This window comes from Culex quinquefasciatus, chromosome 2 (assembly GCF_015732765.1).
Source record: "Culex quinquefasciatus strain JHB chromosome 2, VPISU_Cqui_1.0_pri_paternal, whole genome shotgun sequence".
Classification (NCBI taxonomy): domain Eukaryota; kingdom Metazoa; phylum Arthropoda; class Insecta; order Diptera; family Culicidae; genus Culex; species Culex quinquefasciatus.
The window spans coordinates 214,178,396-214,194,349 of record NC_051862.1 but is presented as its reverse complement, the minus strand read 5'-3'; the positions used below and the strand labels follow the sequence as shown (position 1 = coordinate 214,194,349).

The 15,954-nt window shown below is 39.7% G+C and overlaps 2 protein-coding genes and 1 long non-coding RNA gene across 3 annotated transcripts; all 3 read left to right on the top strand.

The window, feature by feature from the left end:
- The first annotated feature begins 1,875 nt into the window (after positions 1-1,875).
- LOC6054133 (cardioactive peptide) lies at positions 1,876-5,300 on the top strand. Its single transcript, XM_038254637.1, has 3 exons — positions 1,876-2,008; positions 4,356-4,497; positions 4,568-5,300. Exons 2-3 carry the CDS (start codon positions 4,408-4,410, stop codon positions 4,964-4,966), a joined length of 489 nt encoding a protein of 162 aa, XP_038110565.1. The 5' UTR covers positions 1,876-2,008; positions 4,356-4,407; the 3' UTR covers positions 4,967-5,300.
- A 628-nt stretch (positions 5,301-5,928) lies between these two features.
- LOC6038017 (ficolin-2) lies at positions 5,929-9,931 on the top strand. Its single transcript, XM_038254854.1, has 4 exons — positions 5,929-6,166; positions 6,235-6,390; positions 9,061-9,206; positions 9,271-9,931. Exons 1-4 carry the CDS (start codon positions 6,048-6,050, stop codon positions 9,897-9,899), a joined length of 1,050 nt encoding a protein of 349 aa, XP_038110782.1. The 5' UTR covers positions 5,929-6,047; the 3' UTR covers positions 9,900-9,931.
- A 542-nt stretch (positions 9,932-10,473) lies between these two features.
- Positions 10,474-10,975, top strand: LOC119767452. The gene is made up of 2 exons (XR_005277522.1): positions 10,474-10,638; positions 10,709-10,975. It is a non-coding gene; the product is annotated as an uncharacterized LOC119767452 (long non-coding RNA).
- Positions 10,976-15,954: the final 4,979 nt, after the last annotated feature.

Below are 15,954 nucleotides of genomic sequence, written 5' to 3'. Positions count from 1 at the left end.
TAAATAATCAATAAGATAATATGATGAGAATAAAGCGAAATTGTATTGTTTAATATCACCTCCAAGTACTTTTCAATTTTTTTCCTGGGATTTTTGTTTCAATCAAGCACAAAAAGAGTAATTTTAAGGATAAACGTAGGTTCAAGAAAAACTTAAAAAATGCAAAACTGTATGGATAAGTCATTATTACAGATAATTCATGGAAAAAATAATAAAAAAATAAAAAAAAACCAGAAGATTTTTATAATGTGGCCTAAACTATACATGAAAAACATTTAGTTACCTAAATTTTCGATTTGTTTTTCAAAAATAAAAAATAAATTGGAGCCACTAATCGAAAAAAGTAAAAAGTTCTCCATATTGAAAAAATGTTAAGTTCGATTTTTGTTCAATTACAGCTTAGTTTTTTTTATGAAAATAAATTAAATTTTGTTCTGCACACATTGATAATTTATTCAAAAACATTGTTTTAGTTTTAAACTGCTCTGAAAATATAAAACAAGCAAATGTAGAACAAAGTTTTCAGCTTAAATTTCCTTATAAAAAATATTTTCATTCATTTTCTCCCTTAACAGATCAAAGTTTAAAAAAATCTCTCCATTTTCATTTTGAATAATACAAATTAAGTTGGTTTCCAAGGATACCAGATGCCAGGAAAAACCAGATTCTAAATTTTTACAAACTTTCATTTTGTAAAGGGTAAAAAAAGAAACTTTTAATGCATTTTTCTATTGTAAAATTGGTTCAGGTACACGAATTTGATAAAACATATCACTAAAAAATAAGATCTTAGGGGTCTCTAAAGCAAAAAAAAACATACAAAAAAAATATTTTGTATCTGCTTTATCCAAAGCTTTTTCAGTCTCAGATGTCCCCTTCAAGCTACAGGTCGAATAGAGTTGATATCTGAATGAAACACTTCTTTATTTCAGTTTGAAAATCATGCTATTTTTTCACTCAAATGCCAATAACTTAAGATTCAACTAATTTAGATGCTTCACCCTTCATTTCGTTGCATTTTTAAGCCCTTTCAGATGCATTTTGGATTTTGGATAAATTTTAGTTAAGCATTTGTTGTTGATTTTTGACTATTTTAAACCTTTAAACTTTGTGTCCCGATTTGCTACACATTCCGTTGACCTAGAGGGCTCATTTTTGGACCAGAGGCTAGTTATTTATGTCCAAACAACCCCAGGCAGATTGGTTATGAAACGATGTCCAAAACAAACTATCAAAACCAGTTATTTTTCGTTGCCTAAAAATATAATTCTGCAATTCCAGCCAAGTTGGATTATTTGGAATATTTCATTTTTTTTATTAGAAGGGCTAAAATCAGCTTGATCTTAACTGTATCTTTCCGTAACAAGCTGCTTTGAAACAAAAATCGATTAATTAACTCAAAAGCAGCAAAAGTAACCCATTTTCTCCAGCTCATAATGAGTTCACAAAACACATTTCCATCAACGAGATGCGGTCGATTCCAAAAGCACCATGGAGTCAAGTCAACAGAAGCACGCATTTGCCATGTGAATTGACATTTCCGAGGCCCGTGGCAAACGGTGTGCTCCAGATTTCCCCAAGTTTTTACTCAAATCCCTCACCTCCCCCTCCTTCAAAATCCCGATCAAACCCCGATTAGTTGCTTCCCTTTGCGATTGTTTTCCACTCCACGCAGCACTCGACTTTATGCAAAAATCATGTGCATTTATATAACAACAGCCACATTATGGGCGATTATTTACAAGAAATATGCGCACCAGGAGGTCCTTGCTTCGCTGACTAAAGGGGAGAGAGTTTTTTTTCTTTCGTTTTATCAGCCAGCCGAAGGCATTTGATATAAAAACGATGCGTTCGGGGGATGGAAATCCAGTACGAGTCGCTCATTAGCCGGTGTTAAAGGGGATTTTCCGGAGAGTTATAACGGATTTGTGTTAAGAACGTTTGATCCCAATCAAGAATCGATTGATGAGTGAAATATTTCAGTGAATTCGTTTTTGTGGAAAAATCTGTGAGTTATTAAAATATCTTTTTTTGAGGTGGAATAATGTTAAATGAATTGTGATTTTTGACAACTGTGATTAATTTATGAAATGGCTTTTTGTGCCACAAAGGATATCAAAACGCTTATTGTTATATTTTAGAGTCAAAAAATAGAATATTTTTCTATAAAGTACAGCACTCATATAAAAAAAACTTATGAGGCATTAGAGAAAACCCATTACCTTTAAAAAAATATATTGTTTTAGTATTTATAAATTCAAATTATTTAATTTTTATTATTTTTTTGGATGTCACGTTTTTGGTCTGGTGTTTTGAAATTGTTTTTTTGTTACATGGAAACCTAAAAATAACCCAATCAGTCATCTGTTTTGTAAGTTGTATGCTCATATATTTTATGTATTTATATTTGTGAAATATTTTAAATAACTTTTTTTATTTTGAAGGCATTTTGGAAAGCGTCATTGATTTTTTTAAATTAATTCTTTAATATTTTTAAAAGCTCTTCGTTATTCTTTGCCTAATTTTTTTTAATTTGCTTGAAAAATGTTTTTAATTGATCAAATAACATAATAAAAATCTGAAATCATAAACACAACAAACTTTTGAATTCACATCTTCAATAATCGAGACAAAAAGTTATTGAAAATTACACTGATCCTAAAACAACAAAAAAGGAGATTAGATAAAAAAAATTAACAAGAATCATTCTGATCCAAGTTATTCAAAAATACTCTCACGTTTCTAAAACAACAGAAAAAGGAAGTTAAGATTAAAAATGAAATAAGTATCCTTATAAGCAATGATTTTTAATAATTATTATTAAAAAGGCGATATTTTTTTTATTTAAAAAAAGTGCTTCGAAGAAAGCAAAATCGTGTTTTCCACAGACAATGTCATACCATAATTTTCCAACAAAAAAAACAAAACGTTTAAAAAGATAATTGATTTTGAATGGTATCATAATAAAAAAAGAACCTTCAAAAAAAGAAATTATACGAGAAATCGGCCACATTTGACAGATTTTGACCAACTAATAAACAAAAATATTGAGCACCAGTGACTTAATATTCAAACACAAAAAAGAAAAAAAAATCCAAGATATATAAATTCTGAATCGAGAAAATGCAGTCAACTAAAATCGATTGAAAACTGCTAAGCTGTTTTTTTGGTACGTTTTGATCTTTAAAAATATGCTTAATACAACTGATATTTAGTGTAGCAAAATCTTCAAGTAGTCGATCGTTTTAGTGTTGAAACATAAATTTTTAAAGTATTATTTGTTTCCATGACATCTTCAAAAAAAATCATTTTTATAACAAGTAAGTAAAAGTAAATCTTCCCCTGTTCCTGAGGGGAACAACCGTGAAGAGTATTGGGGCCGGCATTTACAAACCGGATTTAGTGACAGTTTATTAATTAATCAACTTAATGTTAACATGTGACGGTTAATGTTAACATTCCATAGGTTGTCTTCCTAAGGTGTCTTGATAAGGTCCAGTTTGTGACGATACACTACCTTCCCTTTACTAAGCAATCGAATTTAGAAAGGAAAATACCACCAGTTGTGTTGGTCCGTGCCGGGATTTGAACCGTGATCTACCGATAAGGTTCCTTTTTTTGTTACAAAATGCTATAAATTAGTTGGCAGCCACACCATTAAATTTTTTTTTTTTTTTAAGTTCTTGCTATGAATATATGCTTTTTATTATCAATTTTAAGTTATTTTCACACTTTAAGACCCAGCATCTAGTTGGTTTTCAATCTAAAAAAAATCGATAAAAAATATTTTTCAAACCAATTTTGAATTCTCAAAAAACATTGGAAAGGAGAACTACTTTTTTAGAAATTATGTTTTTTGTAGAACAAAAGTTGCACAAAATAACCTCTTAAACACGGGAAAAAACAGGTTTCCAAAGGAAATTCTCAAAAAGATTTTAAAAAATAGTTTAAAATTATGAAGTATTTCTGCAGAGCACTTGCAACCAATTCTCAAACGACTGTTTTTTTTCTTCAAATCCATGCCATACACAAAACACCACTTATGGTGCCTCACCAGGACATCTTTACTTTTTAACCCAAACAACATTACAACTCGTGTACCATTCATGCTTCTGCTCCGAACACGTCCCTGCCATGTGATGTACAGCTGGGGCCGACTGAGGCTCACGCAACAGAAACGTTTTAACGAAAACACACACATTCCTAATGGATGATTGAAATTATCCTTGTTTACAAATCTCGGCATTCCCTTCCATCACATTTGTTCCCGGAAGCCTTTCACGTTCAACGCGGTCAAGGCCAACCACGGGAAGCTGCACTTGATTGATATGTTTTTTCTTTTTTATTTATTGTAGTTAATCGAACTCCGTCAACCCCCTTCGAGACACATCCCCAGGACTCGTCAGGATGAGTCCCACGACTGTCACGAGCCTGTTCGCGCTCACGGTGGCCATGGCGTTCTTCATCCATGTGATAGATTGCGGAGTCGTGGACAGGGTAAGAGCTTCCTCTGAATCTGACAGGGTTGGCCTTTAATTGATTGCTGTTGTGTAATTGTGTCTTCCAGGAACCGCGAGCCTACAAACAGTACAACACCAACAGCAACTCGGCCGGCGGTGGTGGCGGGGAAGTTCCGGCCAAGCGACCGTTTTGTAACGCCTTCACCGGATGTGGCAAGAAGCGATCGTCGGTGGCGGTCACGCCGGTGGCCATGATGCACCGGCACGCGCTCACCTCGGAACAGAACCGGCCCAAGGTGACCGAGGGCTTCGACCCGAACGAGGACTCGCTCGCCAACCTGATCGACCTGAACACCGAGCCCGCCGTCGAGGACCTCATGAGGCAGATCATGTCCGAGGCCAAGCTGTGGGAAGCCATCCAGGAAGCGAACCGGGAGATTTACCTCCAAAAGCAGGGCCAGAAGACGCAGAGCGATTCGTTCCCGATTTCGTTTAGCACCCAGTAAAAAATAGAGTTCAAACTCAAGTTGTTCCTAGGATAAGGCTTCGTTTAAGAACGTCTGTTACAAGCTCTGAAAACTCATCAAACAAATGCCAACAAAATTAATACTCCTTAAATATTGGGAAACGGTTGCTGTTCTCACAAGAAATTGTTCACTCTTGCTCCAATGTACTTACTTTTTTGTATGAGATGATTAAACAAAAATGCAGCTGCAATGTGGCTGTTTTGTACTAAAGTTGCACTACTTTTAGCGATAAGAAATTAAGGTCTATTGTAAATACATGATGCAAATGTAATGCACCGAAAATGCTGCAATAAAAACTACAATGACATGGTATACAAAATTGTTTTAATAAATAAAAAAATGGCAAAACTACAAATCAACGCTGAAATAGAATCATAAAAATCTCCCTGGATAAAACAACATTTCTTGGCAAAGTTGTCTTAGCTTTTATTAATTACTAAACATAGTTATAACAACTTTGTTTACAGTGATCATTTGCATGAAAAAGCTGTCGTTTTGATCAAATGTCACTTAAGTGCCCAACATTTCGACAGCGTTGCCAGATTGCAAAATCATTTCAAAAATAAATTACTAATTTCAACCAATTATACTGTTAGTTCCCGTAATAATGAAGATATCAAATTGTTTGTCAAGCAAAAAAAAACACAAGCTGCTTATGTGCTTCGTAAGAAATGCATAAATCATTCAAATACTCTGAGAGGTTCTTCAAAATTTAGATGAGAAACATAATTTATCTCAATTAATCCCGTTTAATTCGCCAAAAAGCCAACATAACCTAACAATTTGTTTGAGTTCATTTCAGGGGTTCAAGAACATGCCGCCGTGGCGACAAATGACCGAATTTCGGACCCCGACAGGCAATTTCTTAGAACAAACCCGTTCATTATCGTCGATCCCTCTCGGAGATGGGCGGCAAACCTTGACATTCGCAGTCGTCGCAGAACTGAGAAGGAAATTTTGAAATTTCAGTATAGAACGGATCGATTTAAAAGGGGCCAGCCGCAGTAGAGCGTTTGCTCTGGAGGTGTTCAGAAGTGAGTTCGGAGGGTTTTCGCGCAAAATGGTCAAGTTTAAAAAGTTGGTTTTGCTGGTGAGTTCAATCTTTGTGCTGCTGTACTTGATCAACGGTGAATCATGCGACAGGCAGATGGTCGAGCAAATCGAAATGATGGATAAGCAGTGAGTTACGCATAATTTGTTGAAAAAGTAGTCATTATCAGTGAAAATAAATATCATTTTTCATACAGGATGGCGATGCTCACGGAAAACATGAAAAATGTAGTCTGGTCGGTGATGGCTATGGAAGTCACTTTTAATCGGTTCAAACGTGAAATGCAAAATTTGAACACTGAAAACGGCTTTGGATCCTCGGGAGGAATGCCTAACAATTTTGGATTAATGAGGTATGTTTCTATTGAATAAGAGCTGTGAACTTTTGTTAATATCCTAATCCTTGCTCAATATTATTTAAAAAGAAATTATGACTTGTATAGTTCTTTTGCTCAATTAGAAATTAGAATCCGGATTTAACAGTGCGTTTGAAGCAATTTTGAAGTCTTTTTTGTATCAACATGTACTGTAAACCGGGATATCTAAGTCATCCCAGGTTTGAGACTTTTCCACAAAATAATCAGTCTACAAAAAGTTTTCATAAAATTTTTAACAGTTTAAATTAACTTTAATTACATAAATGTTGATTAATAAGATTGTTTCAATATTCGTAAAGTGTCACCATTTTCGGAAAATGGAATGAATTTTCTAATTTTTTAGACAAATTTTCCCTATAAGAATATCTTCAAAAATTCAGAAAAATCTTAAAATTTTCTAGGCATTTTTCTTAAACAGGTTAAATGCAATATAAATCGACATTTTTATAAATAAATCAAGCCAAAATGATTTATTTGCAGAATTCTTACTTTTAATCTATTTTTCCTGAAATATAAATAAATTTTGTTGAAAAGCTGATAAACTTAGTAAAATAATTAATTGCACTGATTTTTCTCTCAAAAACTATACCAGCAACTTTAATTATGGCACATTCAATGTAAAAAATAACATTTGCACACAGAATAAGAACACTGTTGACAATTTTCCTAAAATAGTGCATGTACCCTGTGTTGCCTACTTCAATACATGTTTGAAATATAATAATCTTAAGACAAACCTTGCTGGAAAATTTATCAAAAATTCAATTGAAGTCCTATCAATGACACTGGTTAACGGTACATGATTTTCAAAATAAATTGATTTGAATTAAAACTTATAGCTGTTGACGCACATTCCAAGCGTTGGATGTGGTCCTGTGTTTGAGACGTTCGGTGAGTCAACTAATACACGTAGAGTTGAGGGACGACTTTATTCCGCTTTTCGTATAAAAAGACAGAGTGTTGGTGGACGGGTAAACTTTACTTATCTTGTTTCTGCTGTGTCTATCCCTGTCGACCGTCTGGTTGGAAGTAATTGGTCTAGATTTTAGAAGTGCTGTGCTAGCTAAATCTCTAAATCGGGAAGACTTTACAAAATATTATGGCACATGTACTAAAACATCAACAAACATACAACAGAAAAGTACATGAATCTCTACTGTAATTGTGTCAGTGTTTATGCTACTAAATCAACAGTGTCGTCCAAATGTGTTTCTATAGAATCGTCAATTTGTGCGTTAACAATTGTAAAATAAACAAATTTTGGGCTTGAATTAGAAACAAAGCATGAATTGCGATTTTTTTATCTTTGGAGGAGAAAAAGAATAGAATTTTAAAAATACAAAGCATTACTTTTTCAACATGTCTACAAAATTTATTTTTTTAAATTCAACTAAATCAAAAATATCAAATTATTCGCTCTACAGCAGCGATTCTCAACCTTCTACTAGGCCGGTACCCCCTGCCATGTAAATCAAGTAGGCCCGGTACCCCCGTTGAGAATCGCTGCTCTACAGCATTGCCTTGGCATTCCCGATTATGGGATTCCTACTCGAAACTTGATGTCCGAAGGCTTGATTGTTGAGGTTATTGCAAACCTCTTTTACACCTAAGCTTTCATCCACCCCGGGATTCGAACTGACGACTTTTGGATTGTGAGTCCAACGACTCCACCGGTACAGGACCCAGGAAGACGACTCCTACACCTGGACTGAGCTATCGACCTAACCTCTAGGTTGGACCCGGGCCACCATTTACTTCCCCATCCGACGGAAGGCGTGATCAGACAAATCTCGTCTCAAAATTTGCCACCGGGATCTTCTGGGATCGAACCCAGGCCGATAGTTTTGAATACTAATAATTTGAAGTTAAAAATGATAGAACCGTGATAGCTTATTTAAATTATTATTGAATTTTAGATACTAATTTAACTAAATCTTCTACAACATATACGGAAAAAAATTAAAAACATGCTTGAATTTAGATCATTTTGTCCTCAAAATGAAAAAAAAAAATCTTTAAAATCAAATATTGTAAGATTATTTTGACGATATTGTGTTGATTTTGAAATGAAAATTGTTTTCAAAAATTATTTTCTATTCAATATTGAGTAGGTAGCGTCTTTCAAAACCACAATCAGTGCATCATAGTGTTAAAAATAACAGATTTCATGTTAGAGGACTTGGTTTCCTTAATTTTGTTCTAACAGTGGGTCTTGCACAAACCACGTGGACAATTTTAGGGTGGAAGGGGGTTTGAAATTGTTATGTTTTGGCATTCTTCTAATGCCAGTCACAAAATTTTGAGTAAAAATATTTAGCAAAGGAACCATCCATTAATCACGTGGACACTTTGTTGAAGACCTCAAACCCCTTTATGAACAAATGTTCATACGAACATCGCTTCCTCCCCGATTAAAATGTCCACGTGGTTAATAGCTGACCCCAAATGCACAATCTTCAAAACACGGAACAATCATGATCATGAAATGAGATCATAAAATTTATTGACCGTTTATTAGATTGGCAATCTCGAAAAAGTTTTTAAATTGACCATTTTCAAACTTTTAATTTCATCATTTTGTAAATTTATATAATAATGTTTTAATGTTATGCACTTTACTTTACACTCTTTTTATTTCATTTCCAGTGACTGCCAGAAACCCAATCTGGACGTTCTTCTTGCCCAGTACATCAAGGATCGTGCCGTTGTTGAGGTTAAGTTTTCTGATGGTTCTTCAGTTACCAGCATCGGAAGTCAAATTCCTCCAATGATGGAACAGCCTCCGTCACAAGGTGGTGTGAATAGAATAACTTAAAATGTTTGGAAAAAGTGATCACTTTTTATTTATCTTTTCAGACCAAATAAAATCCTGCAAAGAAGCCAACAAAACCGGACCGCATATGCTGAAGATCGATGGAATCGATGACGAATTCCTCGTGTTGTGTGACAACGATTACGAAGGAGGCGGTTGGTTGGTGATCCAGAATCGGTTCAAAGGATTGCTGGACTTTTACCGCAATTGGACGGATTACAAGGCTGGATTTGGTGACATCAACGAAGATTTTTGGATTGGAAACGAGCTGATTCATCAGATTTCGAAGGAGAAACCACGTGAAATCCACTTCTTGTTGAGCGATTGGGAAGACAAGTTTGGAGTGGCAAAATATTCTGGCTTCCAAATGGGCGGTGAGGATGAGATGTACGCGCTGAAGAGTTTGGGCAGTTACAGTGGAACCGCTGGAGATTCTTTGTTACGGAATGTGGGGCAGAAGTTTTCCACCAAGGATCGAGACAACGATGCGTACGAAGGAAGTTGTTCCCATTTGTACTTTGGAGGGTGGTGGTACGACAAGTGCCACTTGGCCAACTTGAACGGAAAGTACGTGAAGGGAGCGGTTAGTGATTACGCAACGATGATGTGCTGGAGCTCGTTCAGAGGATTCAACTACGGGTTGAAGACTTCAAGGATCATGGTTCGGTTTTAGGTATCAACCCTTGCGTAAAATATCATGGATTTGAAACCAATCAAAGTGTATTAGAATGTAAGTTGCTTCCAATAAATGATTTACAATAAGTTTTGATATATTCAAATTTTTATATAACTTCTTTGATCTATGAATTGATATACGATACGATACAGAATGAATTTAGTACACGGATAGAAATCTGTTAGTGTATCCGAAATGTCTTGCCCACTCTAACGTTTGGGGGGCTGCGGGCGAGAATCGGGCATCGCCAGTGCCAGTTAAGACGCTTAAGCAAAGACACGCACCTTAAAAATGTAAACTTTTGTGTTGCTCACTCACACCAATACATTCGCGCTCGCCTGCACGCACACTGCCTCAATTATCGTAACGCGCAAACTGTCAAACATTTTGGTCTGCTTTCGACAAAGGTTCGGAAAATAGTTTGATGGTTAGCGCGTTTTTTTTTTTCGTTTTACATTATTAAAGTGAAATTGAAGGTAAGTGATTTCATTAATTAATCATTCAAGCCATTTAAGCATAATTTCCCGGCAGCAGGTTTTGTTTATTCCCCCGGGGCGGCTTTGCTGCTTCCTCCTCCGCCACCTCTTCCAAGCGCAGCACCGCTTGCATCCCCGAATACCCAAACGGCCACCGTGGCCCTGGCCAAACCAAGGAGGAAGAATGGTTCGTCCTCCAGGGCACGGTCATCAAGGAGGATCCAGCGCGGATGGCTGCCAAAGGAGGATGATAAGCAGAGGTTAGGCCAGCGGGACGAGGTCAACTTGAACATAACCTGAGAAGTTAATCGAGTTTGTTTCGATTTTCAGGACCGATTGCTGCACCGACAACAGTGGCGCTCTATCCGGATAGCGCTTCCGCAAATGGTTCTGCCGTGGTGCGAATTCGTAAAAACAGTCAAGCGAGTGAACTTTCTCCCTGTAGTGAATGAGTGTGGCAGAGAAGAGAGAGAGAGAGAGAGTTCGTGAATCGAAATTAGAGAGCAAGAGATATCAGGTCAAGCGAGAGAGGCGTTGAAGATGTGTGCGTGAAGAAACGAGAAATAAAGCAGTCGTGTGTTTTGCTTGGACTTGAAACGACGTGTTGTTATTCCTGATCCGTAATATTGTGAAATTAAATGTAATATCGGGCTTCAGTCACGACATTGGCGCAGTAAAAGCTCCCGCCGCGGACTACGTACATTTTTTTCTTTTGTTTTGTGAAAATTAAGTGTTCCATCTAGATTACGGTGGTGACTTGTGACAAATTCCGAAGATGCTGCTTGCTGCCGAAGTGCGCCAAGATGGCGTCGGCGTTTTCTTGCAGTGGCTAAGGAGTAAAATTGTGAAAGTCTGCAGCAGAAAAATGGTGCTGGTTTAAGGTCGTCGGTTTAAGGGTGATGCGATATTATGTGCAGGTAACTTTGAAGGAGCTCTTCGAGCAGGAGCATTTCGACCGAAATTTGTGGTAACACAGACATCAAATGTTTTGACAGAATTTTTCCGCAAAGGTAAGACGTTCAAACTCCTGGTCGATGTAGGACCGACCCCTGTGCACATCTTCTTCTGATATACGCTCTATTATCGGACCGATGTCAGGCTGATGTTGGACAGTTAATCAATGTGAATGTTGATGTGGAGTGACGATTAGACTTAATATTGATGGAGTTCAGGCGCATTCAGTGCTCTGTATGAGTGATCTAAAAGTGATTATTTGTTTTGGTTCTGTTATGTACTACCGGTTTATTGTGGCTTTTACTTCACTGTCAGGAATGTTTGGGGAACCAACGTTCTGCTTGCTGGTGACTTATTTTGTTGACACATAATGTAGTTGTTTTGATAATGGGGCATTAAAGAATGCGATGCTGGTTAGCCATGGCTGAAGGCTGAATTTGCGTGTAGTGCGTGTTTTCTATATGATGGTTGTGTCGTAAAGTGTGAACGTATTGATTATGTGTCAATGGCTGTCAATGACAGTGTCACCAGCTACAAAAAAAAAAATGAGCAAGTGTTGAGTAAGTTGACTGAAATATCGCATTGAGTTCTAAGAGAATCAATTCTTTAATATGAAAATGTAAGAAACAAAGGCAAAAAAAAAATTATCACAATTAAAATGCTTCAATGGTTAAGACAACTTGTCAATAGTCGTTGGACTAAACATACTTTAAAAATATGAAGCTAATAGATAAAAAAATCAGGGTTTTTTTCTGTGGAAGTAGAGCATAGATGTTGGATTTTTAGGCTTGAGTCCCCAGCGAGGGTAGAGCGGGGATGATAAATTTTGAGCTTGAATTTTCTTTGACGCTAGAGCGTTGATGATTAAATTTTTGAGCGTGAGTCCCTGTGAGGGTAGAGCATAAAAGTTGAATCTTTAGGCTTGAGTCACCTGCGAGGGTAAAGCGTGGATGATGAATTCTTGAGCTTGAGTTCCCTTTGAGGGTAGAGCGTGAAAATTAACCTTTGCGCTTGAGTCCCCTGTGCAAGTAGAGCATAGATGTTGAAGCTTTAGGCTGGATGATGAATTCTTGAGCTTGAGTTCCCTTTGAGGGTAGAGCGTGAAAATGAACCTTTGAGCTTGAAAGTAGAGGATAGATGTTGAAGCTTTAGGCTGGATGATGAATTTTGGAGCTTAAGTTCCCTTGTAGGGAAGAGCATGGATGATGAATTCTTCAGTTTGAGTTCCCTTTGAGGGTAGAGCATGGTCAATAAATCTTTGAGCTTGAGTCCTGTGCGAGGGTAGAGCATGGACAATATACGTTTGAGCTTAAGTCCCCTGTGAGGTTAGAGCGTTGGTGATTACATTTTGGAGCTTGAGTCCCCTGTTGGGGTAGAGCGTAGATGATGTAACTTTAAGCTTGAGTCTCCTGTGAGTAAATGTTGAATCATTAGACTTGAGACCCCTGTAAAGGTAGACCGTGAATGATGAATCATTGAGCTTGAGTCCCCTGTGAGGTTAGAGCATGGAAATAAACCTTTGAGCTTGAGTCCCCTGCGAGGGTAGAGCGTGAATGATGAGCTTGAGTTCCCTATGAGGGTAGAGCGTGAATGATGAGCATTGAGCTTGAGTCCCCTGCGAGGGTAGAGCGTGAATGATGAGCATTGAGCTTGAGTCCCCTGCGAGGGTAGAGTGTGAATGATGAGCTTGAGTCCCCTGTGAGGGTAGAGCGTGAACGATGAACATTGAGCTTGAGTCCCCTGCGAGGGTAGAGCGTGGATTATAATTTTTGAGCTTGAGTCTTCTGTGAGAATAGAGCGTGAATGATGAGCTTGAGTCCCCTGTGAGGGTAGAGCGTGAATTATGAGCATTGAGCTTGAGTCCCCTGTGAGGGTAGAGCGTGAATGATGAGCTTGAGTCCCCAGCGAGGGTAGAGCTAAATTATGAGCATTGAGCTTGAGTCCCCTGTGAGGGTAGAGCGTGAATGATGAGGTTGAGTCCCCTGTGAGGGTAGAGCGTGAATTATGAGCATTGAGCTTGAGTCCCCTGCGAGGGTAGAGCGTGAATGCTGAGCTTGAGTCCCCTGCGAGGGTAGAGCATGAATGATGAGCATTGAGCTTGAGTCCCCTGTGAGGGTAGAGCGTGAATGATGAGCTTGAGTCCCCTGCGAGGGTAGAGCTAAATTATGAGCATTGAGCTTGAGTCCCCTGTGAGGGTAGAGCGTGAATGATGAGCTTGAGTCCCCTGTGCGGGTAGAGCGTGAATTATGAGCATTGAGCTTGAGTCCCCTGCGAGGGTAGAGCGTGAATGATGAGCTTGAGTCCCCTGCGAGGGTAGAGAGTGAATTATAAGCATTGAGCTTGAGTCCCCTGCGAGGGTAGAGCGTGAATTATGAGCATTGAGCTTGAGTCCCCTGCGAGGGTAGAGCGTGAATGATGAGCTTGAGTCCCCTGCGAGGGTAGAGCGTGAATGATGAGCATTGAGCTTGAGTCCTCTGTGAGGGTAGAGCGTGAACGATGAGCATTGAGCTTGAGTCCCCTGTGAGGGTAGAGCGTGAACGATGAACATTGAGCTTGAGTCCCCTGCGAGGGTAGAGCGTGAATGATGAGCTTAAGTCCCCTGTGAGGGTAGAGCGTGAATTATGAGCATTGAGCTTGAGTCCCCTGCGAGGGTAGAGCGTGAATGATGAGCTTGAGTCCCCTGCGAGGGTAGAGCGTGAATGATGAGCATTGAGCTTGAGTCCCCTGCGAGGGTAGAGCGTGAATGATGAGCTTGAGTCCCCTGCGAGGGTAGAGAGTGAATTATAAGCATTGAGCTTGAGTCCCCTGCGAGGGTAGAGCGTGAATTATGAGCATTGAGCTTGAGTCCCCTGCGAGGGTAGAGCGTGAATGATGAGCTTGAGTCCCCTGCGAGGGTAGTGCGTGAATGATGAGCATTGAGCTTGAGTCCCCTGCGAGGGTAGTGCGTGAATGATGAGCTTGAGTCCCCTGTGAGGGTAGAGCGTGAACGATGAACATTGAGCTTGAGTCCCCTGCGAGGGTAGAGCGTGAATGATGAGCTTAAGTCCCCTGTGAGGGTAGAGCGTGAATTATGAGCATTGAGCTTGAGTCCCCTGCGAGGGTAGAGCGTGAATGATGAGCTTGAGTCCCCTGCGAGGGTAGAGCGTGAATGATGAGCATTGAGCTTGAGTCCCCTGTGAGGGTAGAGCGTGAACGATGAGCATTGAGCTTGAGTCCCCTGCTAGGGTAGAGCGTGAATGATGAGCTTGAGTCCCCTGTGAGGGTAGAGCGTGAACGATGAACATTGAGCTTGAGTCCCCTGCGAGGGTTGAGCGTGGATTATAAATTTTTGTGAGGGTGGAGCGTGAATTATCAGCATTGAGCTTGAGCCTTGTGAGGGTAGAGCGTGAATGATGAATCATTTGAGCCTGTGAGGGTAGAGCGTGAATGATGAGCTTAAGTCCCCTGTGAGGGTAGAGCGTGAATTATGAGCATTGAGCTTGAGTCCCCTGCGAGGGTAGAGCGTGAATTATGAGCATTGAACTTGAGTCCCCTGTGAGGGTAGAGCGTGAATTATAAGCATTGAGCTTGAGTCCCCTGTGAGGGTAGAGCGTGAACGATGAACATTGAGCTTGAGTCCCCTGCGAGGGTAGTGCGTGAATGATGAGCTTAAGTCCCCTGTGAGGGTAGAGCGTGAATTATGAGCATTGAGCTTGAGTCCCCTGCGAGGGTAGAGCGTGAATGATGAGCTTGAGTCCCCTGCGAGGGTAGAGCGTGAATGATGAGCTTGAGTCCCCTGCGAGGGTAGAGCGTGAATAATGAGCATTGAGCTTGAGTCCCCTGCGAGGGTAGTGCGTGAATGATGAGCTTGAGTCCCCTGTGAGGGTAGAGCGTGAATTATGAGCATTGAGCTTGAGTCCCCTGCGAGGGTAGAGCGTGAATGATGAGCTTGAGTCCCCTGCGAGGGTAGAGCGTGAATGATGAGCTTGAGTCCCCTGCGAGGGTAGTGCGTGAATGATGAGCATTGAGCTTGAGTCCCCTGCGAGGGTAGTGCGTGAATGATGAGCTTGAGTCCCCTGTGAGGGTAGAGCGTGAACGATGAACATTGAGCTTGAGTCCCCTGCGAGGGTAGTGCGTGAATGATGAGCTTAAGTCCCCTGTGAGGGTAGAGCGTGAATTATGAGCATTGAGCTTGAGTCCCCTGCGAGGGTAGAGCGTGAATGATGAGCTTGAGTCCCCTGCGAGGGTAGAGCGTGAATGATGAGCATTGAGCTTGAGTCCCCTGTGAGGGTAGAGCGTGAACGATGAGCATTGAGCTTGAGTCCCCTGCTAGGGTAGAGCGTGAATGATGAGCTTGAGTCCCCTGTGAGGGTAGAGCGTGAACGATGAACATTGAGCTTGAGTCCCCTGCGAGGGTTGAGCGTGGATTATAAATTTTTGTGAGGGTGGAGCGTGAATTATCAGCATTGAGCTTGAGCCTTGTGAGGGTAGAGCGTGAATGATGAATCATTTGAGCCTGTGAGGGTAGAGCGTGAATGATGAGCTTAAGTCCCCTGTGAGGGTAGAGCGTGAATTATGAGCATTGAGCTTGAGTCCCCTGCGAGGGTAGAGCGTGAATTATGAGCATTGAACTTGAGTCCCCT